General features: G+C 35.7%; 1 protein-coding gene across 1 annotated transcript in view; it reads left to right on the plus strand.

The window, feature by feature from the left end:
* The first annotated feature begins 1,512 nt into the window (after positions 1 to 1,512).
* LOC135223796 (SEC14-like protein 2) overlaps positions 1,513 to 19,412 on the plus strand; it is a 50,348-nt gene continuing 32,448 nt past the window's right edge. The window contains exon 1 of the mRNA XM_064262614.1: positions 1,513 to 2,054. Within this exon, the coding sequence (XP_064118684.1) occupies positions 1,893 to 2,054 (162 nt within the window). The 5' untranslated portion in view covers positions 1,513 to 1,892. The remainder of the gene's footprint in view (positions 2,055 to 19,412) is intronic.

Below are 19,412 nucleotides of genomic sequence, written 5' to 3' on the forward strand. Positions count from 1 at the left end.
AGATGTCTATGATAAAAAGGAAGGCCACCCAAATTTATAAATTATATTATGAAAATAAAAAAAAGTCTTTCTGAAAAATAATAGATAACACAAAGACAACTATTATTTTCATAAAAGGCTATTGACACAGTGATAAAAACATTAAATACACCAGTAAGGGTTTCCGTTGCGCTTTCAATAGTAACGATAATTTCATTTGCTAAATCTGCACGATAATTACATCTTAGTCAAAATTTAAATCTTGCCAAAGACTTCTTGCTAACGATAATAATTTGCTTAATATTGTCTTTTCATGAGGGAACATCCCCCACACATGCTAAGCAGCTGAGAACCGAAAAGCTAGCACTGAAGTAGTACAGTTTCCTCCCTTGTTTATTAACCGAATTAAAAAATGTTACCCATTTAAACTTATTTTGCCTTTATTGACTGACTGGTACTCGTTACAGTTTGAATTTCATGTTTTCAAAGCTACTCTGGATTGAGGAGTCTGTTCAACAGGTTCATAGCCTTTGGCGTTTGTCTAATAATAATAAAGAGAAACTGTATCCATTTTTTCCGGTGTGTAATAAAGATAGGCTAAGGGTAGTAACCCCCCTACATTTAGACTTCCGTACAGTCGACTTGCCATTGTCAGCCTCACTTATCCCTATAGTGGGCAGAATGAAGGCACCTTGTCCCATCTCAGGGCGGTACGTAACATCCCTGGAGTGGGGGGACTTGCTGTCTCCACCTTTGCTGTCACCACTGACTCAATTGACGGTATGGGTATAACAGCAATAAAGACTGATACTCACGTTTTCCACCTTTGAGAAAAGAGGTCAGTAAATCAATTGGCGGATATGGAAGGTTTATGGAGAGAGAGAGAGAGAGAGAGAGAGAGAGAGAGAGAGAGAGAGAGAGAGAGAGGTGCATTAAGTATAGATTAATTGACGTTTCATTTACTGATTTGATAACGCTTGTCAGAAAACTTCATACATTGGTCCGAATAGTTATGTTACTGCCACAGAGCAGAAAAGAAAAACATCAAATTTATAAATTAATCCTTTCGAGCGTCCCTGTCAAGCTGCAAAGAGCAATCGACGTGGTAAAGGTTTTAGATAACAGAATAATGATTGAATATGTTAAAGTAATGTGTAAGGGTTATGTTCGCTCTTTGATAATTTTATTTTGGGTAAGATTAATCATTATAGAATGGTATATAGTGAAACATTATTATTCTGTAAATGAGTGTTGTGTTAGTCATACGTTTGGCAGTTAAACAAAATTTCCTCTGTGAATGAAAGCTAAAGAAATTTATCCGATGGATATTCGGGTAAAATGAGTTTTTGGTGAGGAAAATTACACTTTGATAATAAAATAGTATACATTTTATCGGATAACATAACTTTGCTCATACACTCTAATACCTGAAAGTCCACAACACACAATATTTCTGATAATAAATAAAAGGACGAAACATATTGCAGCATCTGGCACCTACGAAAGTTGTGGTCGAGTCGTGGAACGTTGAGCTTCTGCTAGTCCTTCATGATTCAGACACAGTGGTATGTTCGTTAAGGTCAAACCTATACTCACTGTTCATAACTTTTGATACGTCCACTGGACGAAAAATTAATCTTGTACCTTAGACTGTAATTCTGTTGTGGCACAACAGTTCCAGTGGTTTCGACTTGAAAGACTGACAACTGTCCTACAAAGGCAAGTAACCTGCTCAATAACCGTAACGTTCCGAGTTTCGCATCCTAGTTCATGGAAACAAACTCAACCAATTCCTGTTGAACTAACATAGGTAAAGATAGCCATGCGTTATCAATAGTGAGAGTTTCAAATCTTTTTGTAAAGACCGAACTTGACTGATAAGTTTTAATATCTGATATCGTAACGATAGCAAGATGCGGCTCTTCGGCTGGGATACCTGGAGAGGGTCTTTCCGAGGACAGTCTGCTTTGGTAGATCCAGACGCACCGTCGAAACGAACCGATTCTACATCGGTAAATGACGACGACGACGACATCATGAATCTATCATCAGATCAGCAACAGATTCTTGAGCAGGTAAGCTGATAGAAAATGTTATACAGTTAGCAGGGAAAATCCATTTGTCATTCAGGCCTAGCCTGGTTGTTTGACATTTGGCAAAACGAATGTCAGAATTAGTCTATGTGGTTGCTTCGATTATCTTTTTTATGGACTTTTTTAACATTTATTTATTGCTTACTTTCCATCATGGCCGGACAAGACATAATCACGAGAGAGAGAGGGTGTGAAAATAAAATGCGAGCCGTGTCCCACCTAATGACGCAATAAAGCACACTAACAGAATGACGGATTTATTTAGCTGCCGACGACGTAGAGCAGTATTCGTGTTTGTTTGTCTCCTTAGGCAAGTATGTTATACAAACTGATTCGTTGGAGATAATGAAAGAGTGCAAAATAAAGTGAAAAAGTGCAAAATCGCCAAAGAAAAGACTCAACAGGTTCTTGGTCTAAAAAACCGTGGAGTGTTCGTGATTGCAACGTATTTCATAGAATGTTTCGGTATGAATAATATGGGCATGAATGCGGTTTCATTTCGAGGGAAACAACTAAAAGCTTCTGTTTAATAACGTTGATCTAGCACAACAACCCATAGTGTCCATACTCCCTGACAGTCTATTGATCGTGTATTTTGAGTTGCTAATAGAGGAATTAAACGATGATTATTGCTGATGAGTGTCTCAGCCAGAGGTTAATAAAGCCAATTTACCAAACAAAGAACGCATGTGTATTAGCTTTTAAAGCAAACGAAAGACCATAGGTTGGAATACCATTGAAATAAATTCTTAGGAATTCGGGCGTGGCAACACAAGCACGTGGCGCGGTTGGATACCAGCCCTGGCAGGTAGTCAGCTGATGACGCGGTCTCTTTGAAAAAATTACGCATGTTTACCGCAATGTGTGTTTTGAAGCCATCGCTAAATCCACATAGCTTCGTTGGCGATCGGAAATAAATTTCGAGTAGATGTGGGAGGGGTTTTGTGTATGTAACGGAGACAAATATTTTATGATTGAATATTACAATTGATTAAATCTTCAATTTGTGACAGTTTGTTTTGTTGGATTTCTTGCCTTTGTTTAATGTCGACAGGAAAACTTTATTTCATCAATTCCGGCGAAGTCGTTTGTTATCTAAATTTTACGTCGGTTGCTCAATTTTGTTTTGCTGTCGGGAATTTTTGTCGAAAAAAGTGAAATCATACTGAAAAGTAAAAATAAACTCCCACAAATTACTAGTTGCAACGTTTGCTAGGTCACCACAAGTCAATATTGAGGCTGGATCAAGGTGTAGGTACATAGTGAATTCGATGTTTAAACGATAGTTGTGGCTTGATATTTGTGTATGTATACATATACGCGCGCGCTCATACACACACACACACACACACACACACACACACACACACATATATATATATATATATATATATATATATATATATATATATATATATATATATATATATCAGTCAATTAAAACTGACTGAAATGCTGATGAGCTGCTTAAGATTACTATGCACCGTATTCCAAGCAAGAGGAGGTACCCTTGATGTTAGGAAATGTCCCTTAAATAACCGGTGAATCTGTCTCTGCTCTTGGGGTCAACGACATTCATATTATAGGTGTATTAGTTCAGTCAGTTTATAAACAACTGCCAACGCTGATGTACTAAGCAGTACAACCCGGACATTGCTGCCGTAGGAAGTGCCAATGGTTGGGGATGTGTTCTGTCCTAAGGTAAAAGAACACCTTGTGAAACGTTGGGGTGAGAGGAAATGCTCCTCAAAGGGCGGGTGACCGTCTTCTGCGGCCAGTGGCTGCTTCACATTTTCCTTCCTTGAAAGATGCAGGGGGGAGTGGGGCGATTAGTATTCTTCTCAGTTCCACGTGGTCTGAAAAATCACTGAATGATTACTGACACGTCGTTTTAAGCTTCATGTTCAGTGCTGTTGTACGAAATTAGGGGAATATTTGAACATTGTAGGTCTAGAGGGTGTGCATATTTAGTACGGATGATATTCATGAGAGGTGGTTTTCTGAGGGAGAGAAATCGGGATGTTACGACTCTTGTGAAACAAATACGAAAGGACGATATGCAGGACAGGGAAGGATAAAGGCTAATTGTGTATGGAATAGTGAGATACATCATCATAAAGTTTTTCTCCGGTAAGGAGATCGTAGACAGAATTTTATGGGCAACTTGTAGCGTAGCGCCAGAAATCTAGCCTGGTTTGTATATTGGTGGTTTCGTAGACAACATTGATGCAAAACCCCATTTAATATAATCTATTGCGTCAAAAGTATTGATCATACAGGATCCCCTTAGAGACAGTGAATTCAAAGAAAGAAGACATTATCAGTCACTGTCTCGCTCATATCTTATTGCTGAATGAAGGCTGAGCCCCGCGTAGAAAAAATTCTAGTCTTGCCACCTCTTCATTCACTTACTCCGAGGAATCATCGGCAGCAAGTTGGCTCCTCTGTAATATAATGCTGCATTTTCATATATTTTGCTGGTAGTGATGGATATTTGGACTTTTTCATACTACCACATGTCACAAATAGATCATCACCTTTCAACATTTCTTGTTATGCAGTTTGTATATGACTAAATAAATTTGTAAAAATCCTCAGTCTGGGTTTTACATTTATTTTCAGATTGTTTACGGCAAGAAACATAGGCAAAAAGCTTAACTCTTTAATGATCGTGACAAGCTATTTCTAAGCTATATTGAATCTTCAGTCTGATATTTGTTGACATTTGTTTTAGACTTCAATTGCCATTGCCCCAGATCAGGTTTGATCTCAATTTAAAGATATTAACATTGGGTGAGCCTTTCTTTCTTGGTTGATGACTTCATAAGATTGAAATATCTTTCATATTTGTGGAAATGCCTCAGTAACGCATTGATTATATCAGGCTGGCTAATGTGTGTTTACGTATGTAAGTTTGTAATTCGATTTTATTTAGCTTATTTGCTTTTACTAAGTCGGTTAATAGTAAAATCGGTGAACCCTGAAAACACTTGACTCGTGGGAACTTATCAGGGGATTGGTGTAGTTATCTTGGCGAAGAACCACAACTTTTTGATGTTAATGCACTCAGAACTTTGATCTTATAGTTTTAGATAAAATTCACCGTGACAACTACTAATTTGCTCGTTGATAAGAGCAGCACCGGTAATCTGTTGCTCCCGGTCACGGCAGTCATATCTAGATGAATTTGGTCAGGACCTTGACTGAGCGATCAAGGTCTAGGTGTTTCGAACGCAGTCTAATATGCGATTCTTGTCGCACCAAGATACGATTGCATTGTCGGATGTAAATGCGACACAAAATTGCGCAAATCATACATCTGTCCGACTGCCGCACAAAGTGATGCAATTTTTGACAAGTGCTTGCAGTCTGCTCTCAGCCTGCAGTGGTGACTAGATGGACAGGAAGAGAAAATTATTGTCTTTATTTATTACATTTGAGAAAAATGAAGAGAAAATCTAGAATTCACTCGGTACACCCTTTGAATGCACAAAGGCACTTGTATGGTGCATTTGCCACAATGCTCGAGTAGCTGAAGAGAGATAATGATAAATTTTTCATTTACTTCAGAATGTCTAAAACAACCTTTGAGGAACTCTTGTCACGTCTACATGACCAGTTGCTAAAAGAAATACGACATTCAGAGATGATATTTCGCCAGCACAACAACTGGCAGTTACCATCAAGTAAGAGGAAATAATATGGACCTTTCCTTGTAAATTTGCTTTTCCATATAGAATTAAAAAGGAGAAATGAAAACAACTAGTGTTAGCTGAGACATCTCTATTTATCAAAAGTATAAACTGATATATCTATATCAAAAACTAAGATCTTTTACTTTGATATAAAACATGCATATCTCTCTCTGTTTCATCAATTAATGTTAATAAAACGTAAGTGTTAACTATAAAAACTTTTTAAAAATCATATATATCGAAATCAAAAGCTTTTAGTCCTCTTATATATCAATAATCTGTCGATAACCTTCTAATAATTTCAGTATCAAAACGTATATGTAACCTAAATGAAAAAAACAGCAAATCATTTAGTAAATAATTTCTCAGTAGTTTATACTTAAGCTATCCATACCTGTAGTTCTTTCTTATTTACGGATAACACTATTGTTATTATTATTATTATTATTATTATTGTATGGTGTTTTTTCGTTGCATAGAACCAGTGGTTATTCAGCAACGGGAATAACACTATTTATATCTCTCAAATGTTTTCAATACCCAATGCACCCGATCACCAGAAGCAGCGGAGGTCTACTGCTGCCGCACGTATATGCAGGAAAAAATCGCATAGTGTGAAGACACGTATTGAAGGCAATGGCCAACTGCAATCGCGTTTGGGTGCAGCACCGGACATGGTCAGTGGAGCCTGTCGGCTGTAATGCGATGCCGGACCGACATAGTGTGAAAAGGTACGTTAGAGATAATAGTCGACTACTAGCCGCATGTAGGTGCGACATCGTGTCGCATTTACGTACGACGTAGTGTGAAAGGGCCCTTATCTGAGAATGCTACTTTGCGGGAGGCGTTTCTCCCAGGAAAACTGTTAAAGGAAGATAAGGTTACGAGTGAGACACATCGGTCGTATAACATTAATCCTAAAACTGAGAAATAAGGTTATACTAAATTATCGTTAGAAGTAAGGGCAAAGGCACCCATACACACACGCATATATATATATATATTATATATATATATATATATATATATATATGTATATATATATATATATATAATATATATGCATGTATATTTTTTGTATATAATATGTATTATATATCTATATATATGTGCGTATATGTTATTTATTAATACAGATTAATTATGTTATTTATAATATATAATATTATATATAATATAATATAATATATATGATATATATATACATATATCATATATATATACTATATACTATATATATATATATATATTATATATATATGTTTGTGTGTGTGTGTGTGTGAGTGTACATAAAAAATCGCAGTAGATGCACGTGACTTCATGATACAAGCGAATACCACAGTGTGATCAAATATATTGCGGACAAACTGGAAAATCGCTTTCACACGAATCAAGCAGCACCAATATTCAGTGAAAACTGGCCAAATATCGAATGCATTATTCGTACATATGAGAGATTTAGATAATCCTGTTAACTGAAGTCAAGCAAGATCCTTAATGCTGTGTAGCATCACAGTTGAAAGGAATATAATTGAATCTTGTTTCATCAAATCAAATCTTGGAAGTGTACTAAATTTAATTCTTGTTTGTTTAAACTCGATGCCTTCATAACTAAAAAGTTGTAGATAGATATAAGCAACAAATTTAATAGATTCAGTTGTATAAATGTTTTTGGACTTTGTATGGCTAAGCTTCCATTTCTGTTTTGGTTAAGTCTGTTTTAGTTTGTGACCGTGTGAGCTCCGATTATCCTGGATTATCTCTTTGATTTTTACCCATTTGACAATTAACCAAGTGGTCTTCTTGATCTTCTTGTTTACCTTGTAACTGTCTTTTTAACTGTATCTCATTTGTGCCTTGACAATGTCTCATTAAAGGACGAAAGCTCTCGGCTAGAATTTTTGCCTATCATTTTTCCTGTGTACACACACACACACACACACACACACACACACACACACACACACACACACACACACACACACTCATATATATATATATATATATATATAATATATAGTATACATACACATATATATATATATGTATATATATATGTGTGTGTGTGTGTATGTGTATTTATGTATGCATATATGTATATATAAACCGAATGAAAGGCCTCAGACGGGATACTCAGCAGGAAGGGTTTCAATGCAGACGTCTGTTTCATTATGGCGTAGTTGTATTAATGCGACGTTTTTCAGCTGTAAATTACAATAATAAAATATGATTACAATAAAAATACACACGTAAAAGTACACAGTTACAATATAAAGCAAATTTAAAACACCGACGAAACTCGAGTACCATTTCCAGTCGAGGGAGACGAGTGACAAGAATAAAACCAGGGCTTGTCCGTTGTTTACGCCAGGGAAGGGTGGAGGAGGCACTTTGTTGGTTCAGTTTTGGAACAGTCGTTTTTAAAAAGCTAGCGGTCTTCGAATCACTTTATATTATGTGTGTGTGTGTGTGTTGATGTAATGAAAGCGGAGGATGTAGACCGATCTGGCTCATGTAATACATATGTGCTTCGCTGAAATAAATGTCTTTTTGATTATTCTTAAAGCTTGTGCGTCAGAGCCACCTTTTCTTTCTTTCTCTTTGTAAGGAAAGTTGTGATGAGAGCATACCATGGTGCCTCCAGAATACCTGGCAATTGCTGTTTACTCACTCCACGGAGCATCCAAAAGGTCAAATATTTGTCGCTTATCGCCTTCTTAAATTGCTTTTGGCGACTTTTTCTGGTAATTGCAAGTAAAAAAACAGAGTGGAGTGACTATTAAGCATGTGTTCAGAATCTGATGTTCCTCTTCAAAATCTACGTCCTACTGTTGACGTAAAACTGAATTTTGCAATTTAGTGTGAACACAATTAATTTAAACAGTAAGAAATATGCATAACAAGAATTCTTTTACTAAATCGAATCGTGTTGATTCCAATTTTTTGGTTTTATTTTGAGTTTTGCTACCTCTCACAGTCTTTGTTTCCGTTAAAATGCGTTTTTAAATGATAACCTTGAAAGAGTCGTTTACAGTGCAATTGTGGAGATTGCACAGAAGCAGTGAATTATGTTTCCGTTCTAAAGAGAATCTCAAAACAAAATGCCTGTGCTTCATGTGTTCAGGTTCGATGGATCTTCAAGATGATGTTCATTATATCGACAAATGTTGCTTTGCAAGTAGCCTTTGGTGCTTTGTCTAAGCAGATCTGTCGTTGCCGTATTGCTTCGCACAGCTCACAAACATAGATAAAAAGTTGTGGTTTTGTTAAGCCACGACACCTTCCTCGGAAAGACTTTCGACTGTTTTGAAATTCTTATATGTTGTAGAAGATGTTTTGACTGCAACTCTTTCCCAATATTTTATTCTTGTATTTTTCGGGAGTCGATCAACCGCAATAGTGGAGTCATAAGACGGATGTTTTTTGTACCACAAAAGAGACAGTCATGCTTCGTCAGTCATTCGGAAATGACGGTAGCACGATCATTGTATATATAACAGCATCCTTCAAGTTTTGTAGAATACGTATGTGATTTAGGCAGCTCGCTAACCTTGCAGATATCAAGTGATCCGACTGACTGGAATAATGTCCAAGCCTTCGTATTTGTATATTTGTACGGTTAATATCGGCTCTTGTACTTATGTAGTACATTTTGTTTTGACTCGATAAATTTCAACCACATGAATTAAGATTAAATGACAAGCCTTGGCAAGCAATACAATTTGCTTCAATTTAACCAAGTTATAATAGTTATTTTACATTTTTTTACCCGTCTCTTGTTAATCAATACGGCTTGCTGTATGTATTATCGCACTTGCTTTATGTTTATTTAACTAATTACTTCCTGGTTTAGTCTTTAAAAGCTATTGCATTAGGGTTGCTGCTTTTAAAGAATATTTAATTTTTATTTTCACGTGAATTAAAGGAGTGTTTTGGAGTCTGCAGGTGAACTATTTTTAGACATTGCTGTATTTCGCAAATGGTAAACGCTTAATGTTAGGCCAATAATGTTAACTTGTTAAATTGTCGAACGGTTTCTGAAAGTTGGTAATTTATTAGGGATGTTTGTGCTCCCTTTTTTATTATTTCATACTATGGTATCGTATATTAGTATTTTTAATTAATGTGCATTTCCTCAGATACACAACGCACGCCATAAACACAAACTCGTTATCCTCCTGTTTTGATTCTCGCAACTTTGTTAAAATAAAGGAGCTGTAAGTCAGTAGGAAAAGACGCATTATTTTGGATCTACCCCTTCCCCATTTCTTGTTAGGGTGCCGCCTCGCAGGCATCGCGAACTAAAGATGCACTGCAATCATGGCTTACTCTGGGTTATTTTGCTTCCTTTAGTTCCATCTGAGCTTTAAAGTCCCGAACTCCACACCAGGCCTCTTACGCTCTTTCACACTGCTCATGATGGTAAAAGGCCGGCTAATGTAAACCAGCCAACCAACCAGCCTAAGTTCTAAGACGGAAGAAATCCTTCCTTCATACAGGGTGGACCTTCACACTACGTGCAGATGCGTATGTTCGGAACGTTTATGAATTTTGTCTGGAAAACTGTTTGATGATTCAATTTTTGCTCTAAATTCATGCCATTTTCTCCCATTCGCTCACTCTCATTTTAGTATTTTGGCTCATAAAATACCAGTAATGAATTTTCTTTGATTTAAAGAAGATGATTCAGGGTTTTTTTTTCTCTTGCTCTCTCACCGCGAGTCTTCGTTAGGCTCATGCTGGCTTTAGGTCATCCGAATAATTTAACATTCCTAGTGTATCTTCTTCGTCTTAAGAATACCAACGAAGGTCACCTTCAGTGTTCATCCCTTTTAGGTTCTGTTGAAAAGTAGACTTAATACTTGTCTTTTTAATGTAGATTAGTCGCTGAAATATTCTCTTTTATCCCATGTGGGTCAAAACTGAATGTTTCTTTGTTTTTTTCATTTTTGTAGATGCATCATTCGTCATCAAGTTTTCGGATCCTTTTTCCTCCAGCTTATCGTATTTTTGCAAATGGCATTGGTTTTTGCGCAAAGTGGGTTCATAAGGTCAGTTGGGTATTAAAAAGAAGAAATAGAACGTTTTGGAACTTTGGCTTTAGACTAACTACCGGGGTGCTTTGAGCTTGGAATGTGGGAGATGGCCTTATCCAGTTGGAAAGTTACTAAGAAAGTATGTGAAATTTGAAATTAGAAATATTTCCTCGTATCTCATGATAGCTTTTTAAATAGTACCGTTATGATTCATAACATGTTCCATGAACAATCTCGTGCTAGTGAATTTTAATTGCATATTGAACTCGTTGGTAGGCATTCCTGGGAGTCTGACCTTTTATCAGACGAAGTTTTCCAAATACTCTCATCACTTCGTTGTCAGCATGTCTAAGAGAATTCTCTTTCTCTCTCAAATGATATATATATATATATAATATATACATATATCTATATATATATATATATCTATATATATATAGATATATAGATATATATCTATATATATCATATCTATATTATATATGTGTGTGTGTGGGTTTGTACTTAGTAGGTTTACTTTCTTATACTTCTACGTATAAGACTATACTTAATATACTCACCATGATGATCAAGCATAATTGTGTTAACATCAAGGTAGGTATACATCGCATTATATGTATATATATATATATATATATATATATATATATATATATATATATAGTATAATAAAGTTTAACATTTTGTGTACTTGATTAACTTGAGAGTTTTTTGTATGCTTGATTAACTTGAGAAAAACAACCAGAAATGGAGCATCTCATTTTATCTTCAACGTGTTACGTATTTTGTCTTCTATTAACAGTGATGATATTAGTTAATGACGGTTCTGTAATGATTGTTGCATCAACTTTTCGCAATACAAGCATAAACTCATTCCGCATTTTTATGGGGTTGGTATCCTAAGCAACGCTCTCAAGGCCAGGCTCGAGCATCTACACTCATGAACATAATTTTTATAGCTTTTTTGATAGCAAGGATTTATTTCAGCTCAATATACGCTTGCATAATAGTTTACGAAAGCAGTTGGTAAGTAAATAGCTGTAAATATTTGTATCACATCACCGTGACATTTTATTTATACACTCAGGTACCGAATCATTTATATTCCCGAAGCAAGGCGAATTGGATATTAAACGACATTCATAGCTTAATGTGTGTGTGTGTGTGTGTGTGTGTGTGTGTACAAACAGTGCGTGCTATGTGCATAAATGTGTTACGTACAGTATGTGGGTATGTGTATTCATAGCTTAATGTGTGTGGCTGTGTGTGTTTGTGTATACAAACAGCGCGTGCTGTGTGCATAAATGTGTTACGTACAGTATGTGGGTATGTGTATACGTTATGTTGTGACGTTAATGCAGCAAAAGGTTGGCGGCAGACGTTGTCAGCCCAAAAGCTGGAAGAAATTGTACTGGAAGCTATTTCGCAACTACAACTCTCTTGTCCCAAACTACCTGACCGAGGAAGTTGAGCAGCTCTCCAGAGGCGGAGATGACGACCGCCCGGAGGTGGGTCATTGGACGCGAGCGGCCCCACTGCTGGAAGAGAAGTAATGCCTGGCTAAAATTGACTGGAACGCAAGAAAAAAGAAAAATAAATCCTCTAGACTTCGGACTTTCTCATACCCTCCAACTCGTTGGCGTACTCACCAAGACTCAAGATTTTGTTATTTGTCTCTCAGAATTCAAGAAATATTCGTGTACTGATGGATAAGGAACTGGATCTCAGAAACAAACAAACGACAGAAAAGGCAAACTTGTTCTTTGTTTACGCACCACTGGTCGACTGATCCGTTTAATACAGTACGCATCATTTATAGACTTTTTTTTCACTTATTCACGAACTGCATATATTTATATATTTGTTTATTTCATGCTCCGTATTATCTTACTGCCTGGAAATGAAGGAAAATATGAAGATGTAGGAGAAAGGTTTCGTGTAGCTCACAAAGAAATATATAACTGCACACACACGTACGTATGTATGTATGTATGTATGTATGTATTGTATGTATGTATGAACATATACCTGAGTATCACTATTACTTCTGTAGAAAAAGAAACCACGAAGCCATAATGCGTCTTGAATACCATTTAATCCGGTAGGTGGCGAGTGAGTCATTTAAATATACTTTTAAGAAAAGATCCCCGTCTGAGGGACAATGGATGTTTTCTCTTTCGACGTTTTATGTAAGAGACGAGTGCGGGTGTGTGTGTGTGTGGCGGATGGGCAAGTGTTATTATTATTTTTTTATTTACTTTTTTCGTTATAGAAAATAACATATGGTGGCGTCTCGTTTCTGTGACCGACGACTATACAGTAGGTTACTGAAGTGTGACAGGAGCAGAGGTTTCAGTTTTGGGTTTAAATTTTTTATTTATATTTTTACTAGTGGTTCTTCAGTATATAGCACGACAACAAGACTCAAAAATGTACATATGCTATCGTATTATTCTTCCAAAAGTTAGGTAATTGCTTAAGAACGAGATTAGAATTATATGACCCGATTTAAAACTACGAAAATTAATATTGCTAGCTTGACTTTTGACCTTTTAACGCAGGATTCCATTTCCTGTTATTCCTACAGTGTTCATTCATGTAATATACTGTGTTTTGAAAGCATACAGTATTTTCTGTATTTTTATGGTATTCTTGCTTTCTACATTACCCCTTATTACTTATGCTTTTCAAAGTGCTCATCGTGTACATCCTACGTCTTTTCTTGGTAAATTATATATATATATATATATATATATATATATATATATATATATATATATATATATATATATATATATATGTGCTCGTGTGTAATAAGAACTTCAGTGCACTTTACCTTACTCATAAGATCAAATGTTTTTTTTTTTTAATCACCTATAATTGGGACTTCAGAGAGCCTTTACCTTTTTGTGAGGAAATATACCCGATGCACTTTCTGATATTGTTTTGTCAATGTAAGAAAACAAATCCGATGCCAGAATTCGTGCAGAATCTCTTGGCAACTTGTCAAAGGGCAGCAGGTGGCTTTGCTTCACCCAAACGTTGCCTCGTTTTTCTTCTTCTTTTGGTTTTTGTTTTGGCGCAGAACTCTTCCTCGCCGGCGTCGATACGGAGAGTTGTTGACATAATCTCAGGTTGTATAGGAAAGTTATGTACATCTACCGACCACAGTGAATCAGAATGCTTTAATATTATCAGTGGCAGAAGTGTTGGTGGTAGCTGTAGTTTTATCATTTATGTAATAATAATTATTTATATTTGTAATATTTCATGACGATTCTCTTTACTCCATCTCAATACAGCGGAGAGAAATTTTGATTATTTTCTGATATCAAATAATTGTCATCTCATATTTACAATAAACAGCCTCCGATTCAGTACACATTTAATTGCATTCTACTTGATTAGTGCTGAATAAAATCAAATTAAATATTTTATTTCGTAATCAGCGAATTAAAAGACAAATATTCTTATTCTTACAATCCTTTCTCTCTCTCTCTCTCTCTCTCTCTCTCTCTCTCTCTCTCTCTCTCGTCTCTCTCCAGTCTCTTTCTCTTCTCTCTCATTTATATATATGTGTGTGTGTGTGTGTATGTATGTATATATACTCATATGAGGGTGCGCACTGATTTCATGTTCCATATTGTTGACAGTGAGAAATAAGCCAGGTTTCTTTGTTACGTAAAGATTTACAAGGATATTTGAATTCCTTCATGGACATTACCAGAACTTTCATTTCTATTTTCTAATAAAAGTTTACTCAGAGGTGGTCGTGTATTGCATTAGCGCCTTAGTATTTGATCTGTTTGTGGCTAATTTAAATTCATTTCCATCTCATACGTGATTTTAAGGCTGTTGGTATTTTTGTTCTCGTGTATCACAAATCGGTCTAACGTGTATTTTAGTCCCAAGGCACAGACCTGCTTTTCAGCTTTTTGGCACTACTAAGCAAGGGGGCCAGATTCTAGGTTAGTATTTTGAACAGTATATATATATATATATATATATATATATATATATATATATTATATCATACATACATACTACATACATACATACATACATACATACATACATACATACATACATACATACGCTCCAAGTTTGATAACTTAATCATAATTATCAGCCTTTATTCAACTGTCCTATGAGAGCGTTAATGAGAGAAAAATGTAACCGCAATAAAAACTACTGATCAATCAGCGTATCTGAAAAGGCTTTCAGGATGAAATTTAGTTATGGACTCAGCAGATGCAAAGGCAATAAAGTTGTTTGCCGCCTCTGGTGGAACCAAAACCCACGAGCGCCCTTGGATAGTTCCGGCGGTATCATTTGGAACATGACCAAATCCATTAAGCATTAAGTCGGTCTCAGAATAAATAGGAGATTAAAACCTGAATTCATGTTAGGCAAATTCATATCATTAGATGCAAGTTTTGATGTTATTAAACCAGAAGAATAATTTATCGAAACTGAATGCTGTCTCACTTTTTGTTTGTTGGGGGGGGGGGGGGGGGTTGGGGGGGGTTAAATAAGCTTCGAATGACGTGCTGAGTACCAAAGTTGCAAAGCGTTTGTCTTGTCATGTATTTCCACACTACTCACAAGCAATTTCTTTGTACTGTTGCTATTGGCAATCGGTTTACAATTGGGTCGAAGAAACACTAAATTGTTAGGATTGCTCAATGCCCTCACTCCACATTCACTGAAGTTGTACAAATGTATTAGTTCCTTAAAGCGTTTAATTTCAAGGAATGAAAGCAGTCTTTAATTCGATCTTCAGCGTATTGCTTAAGTTTTTGTTGGTGATTTTCAGCGGTGGGTTCCCTTATCTGACACGATACGTTTTTGTTCTTCTAACAATTAGGACAGATACATGAAATTGATTTTTCTACAAATGCAAACTAAGTAAATAGTCGAGTTTACACTCACACACATATATATGGGTGTGTATGTATGATGTATGCACATATGTAATATATATTATATATATATATATATATATATATATATGTATATATATGTTGTATATATATATATATATATATATAATATATATATATATATATATATATATATATATATAGCTTAGTGCCAGGAGCCAGGAGTCAATCCATATTAATAACCATCAATGAAGGGAAGAGGACACACACAGATGTACATGCTGTCTTTATTGCAACGTTTCGTAATTATCAAGTTAATTACATCATCAGGCTGTTAAAATGAAAAATAAATTTCCTAGTAAAATTGTAAAAACAAAACTAAAAATTAAAAATTCAGAAATGCAAAAGTTAAAAAGTTATTCTTACAAGTGTACAAAATATACACATTAAAATTAAGGAAGTTAAATTATTTAAAAGGACATACATTAAAATGAAAGATAAATGAACATAAAATAAGCAAAAATTGACAAAAGATTGAAAGCAGTTACAGAACAAAGAAGTTATATTTTGTACACTTGTAAGAATAACTTTTTTAACTTTTGCATTTCTGAATTTTTAATTTTTAGTTTTGTTTTTACAATTTTACTAGGAAATTTATTTTTCATTTTAACAGCCTGATGATGTAATTAACTTGATAATTACGAAACGTTGCAATAAAGACAGCATGTACATCTGTGTGTGTCCTCTTTCCCTTCATTGATGGTTATTATATATATATATATATATATATATATATATATATATATATATATATATATATATATATAATTTACACAAACTCACATATACTATCACTGAATCATCCCACGCGCAAGGCTGATTTAAGAAATTAATGCTAATATATATATGTATATATATATATATATATATATATATATATACTATATATATATATGTGTGTGTGTGTGTGTGTGTGTGTGTGTGTGTGTGTGTGTGTAAAACGGCAGTAATTTCTTAAATTAGCCTTGTGCAGGGGATGATTCAGCGATAATTTTCAACAAGTTATTATTGATGATTCCCCCAATAATTGAGGAGTACTTTACTCTATATCACGGTCTCCCAAAAGTTGAGTGACGTTTTAGAAAAATCTTGCAGACTGTATTGTAAGACCCATAATCATGAATGGATGCAGTACATTACCCAAGCATTGCAGTAGTAAACCAGAAGAGAAGTCTGGTCTTCATTCTGCGTAGATTGTGGCAGCCTTAGTAGAATTGGAATATATAGTTTAGGCCAAAGGCCAAGCGCTGGTACCTTTGAGGTCATTCGGCGATGAAAATTATCTTGAAAAAAATTGTTAGGAGAGGGTGAAGAGTAAGACGGAAGAAAGAGAATAAGAATGGAGATATAGTAAAGAGAATGAAAGGGGTTGCAGCTAGGGGCCGAAGGGATGTTGCAAAGAATCTTAAGTAATGCCCACAGTGCACCGCGTGAGGTACACTGACGGCACTACCTGCCTAGGGGGGTATAGCCTTAGTGAGGCAGTACAGATCCTACCGCCAAATTTCAGGACTAGTATTGTTAAGAAAAGGAGAAGGATGAAAATATCTTTTTCTGGTTTTCATACTTTATTTTTTGTACACACTCGGCCTCCTCTTCTACGAAAGAAGGTGGAAGCAGGCACAGCTTTTTCTCCCACAAGTGGCCACGCATTCCTTTGAGTCATTGTTGAAAACCTACGTAATTATTCCTTGGATAATGAGATAATGAAGTATTCGCCGAATTTGCATTCATTTGTAACGGTTTTTATTATATAAAAAGATTTTATCAATTTTAGATCTTGTGCACTTACGTGCTATACAGCGTGAAATTCACCGTGACTAAAAAAAAGCACCGATTTTTCGCTTACAATTAAGTTCTGCCTTGAAGTGCTTCTTTATGACGGCTTCCAGCTAGGTACGGCTAACTTGAATTCTGTCTTGCGGGTTTGTGCTTTGTTTGCAGAGATAATGACAGTTTTTACTTTTTTTTCCGTAGTGAAGTCACTACTTTGGATAGCTAAGAGAGCTCTTCCATGCAAACTTGCAAGTCGTTATACTTTTAAAATTTTTGTTTATTAATGTTATTCGTTCATGTATTTTAATCAGCTAGTTACTTATTTGCATGTCATTATTTATAGATTTCTTCATTCTCACTCGTTCCTTCAGTGCTCTGTTCATTCATGTTATGAAAAATGAGCTTCGTGATCTACGTGAAAACTGCTATTAAACTTGTTTTATACAGATGTATACAGTTACTTAAAGAAAAATTATCGTAGCATTGATTTCGTTAAAGGGTTGCATTCTGACCCAACATACTATTAATTTTGCACGGGATTCAACATCTAACTTGACGAAGAGTCATCGAGCCACCTGTCTAGCACCCCTCCCAGGACGGTAACCACTTTGTAAACAAAGAGTAGCCTACTCTCCGCGGCCAGACCGGTTCTACACCGCCTATCATGACCGGTCGTCTCACATGAACAGTTGTAAGGTACGAATTTGTGCATATAAATGGTTATAGAATCGGAGCCACTTGATTACGCTTGCGAGGAGTCATTCTCAAATTACTTGAATGTAGGTAGAGTTCAATGTTGTTATCTCCCATGAGATTAGCGATTATGAACTTCACGCTGTTCTGCCTTTCTTTCTGAATCAATCCTTTGGCTGTTTTATCTTCTGTCACTCCTCATATTTCAGCCATGCGCATCACCCCACCCCCTTCTCTCTCTCTCTTTCTCCTCCCTTGGTTTTTATTCCTGCAAAACATGCAGTTGCAAATTGTCCTCCGGAAATATTTCACATAAGGAGTTTTAGTGTAAAAACCGCGCAGTGAACAGGTTTATTGTGGTATTGAATTTGTTGTAACTAAGTGTTCATTAATGTTTTATGTAATGTATTTTTTTCGCTAATCAACTATCATATTCATTCTCCTCGTGTTTAGATTGTTTTAGGTTTCGAATTCGAATGTATTCGGGGAATTTTGAATGTAATAAGGCGACTTCCTGCTGTCTGAGATACTTGTATTTTCTTCTGTCGCCTTTCCCCAGTTCATCCGCGTCCCCACAATTCCCGGGAAAGTCTTTGTGTCTTCGCTATTGTCGTAATTTATTTGTTTTTTGTATAGAAGTGTTTTGCGTCGTTTTAACTGGAATAGTCTTGATGTCTGTCACTTTCACGGGAAACACTTTCTTAGTTATTCATGAGATAGCATTTGCTCTTTGCATTATTATCTTATTTACTCGCTTTTATTAATAGTGATTCAAGGGAGGCAACACTGAGTACACACACTGCAAGGTTTTCCTCCAGTTTCATCTTTTAAACCTTTCTACTCTCAATTTCTTCATCAGCGCTGAATGACCTCATAGGTCCCAGCGCTTGGCCTAAGGCCCAAACTCTATATTCCTCGTATTCCACTATCCACGGGAATCCTTAAGAGTGAGCATTGATCCCAATATGTACGTGACGTCATATATATATATGTAGTATATATATATATATATATGTATATATATATATATATATATATATATATATATATATACATATGTGTGTGTGATTGTATAGAATCGGTAATACAGTAGTAGATATCATTCCCTTGCTCTTCCAGTGAAATGAATTCTCATAACTATTCCCAATCAGCTTACCTCGAATTTCATACGGCCTTAAAAACAGCATGTGATCGCTC

This window comes from Macrobrachium nipponense, chromosome 20, assembly GCF_015104395.2.
Source record: "Macrobrachium nipponense isolate FS-2020 chromosome 20, ASM1510439v2, whole genome shotgun sequence".
NCBI classification, from domain to species: Eukaryota; Metazoa; Arthropoda; class Malacostraca; order Decapoda; family Palaemonidae; genus Macrobrachium; species Macrobrachium nipponense.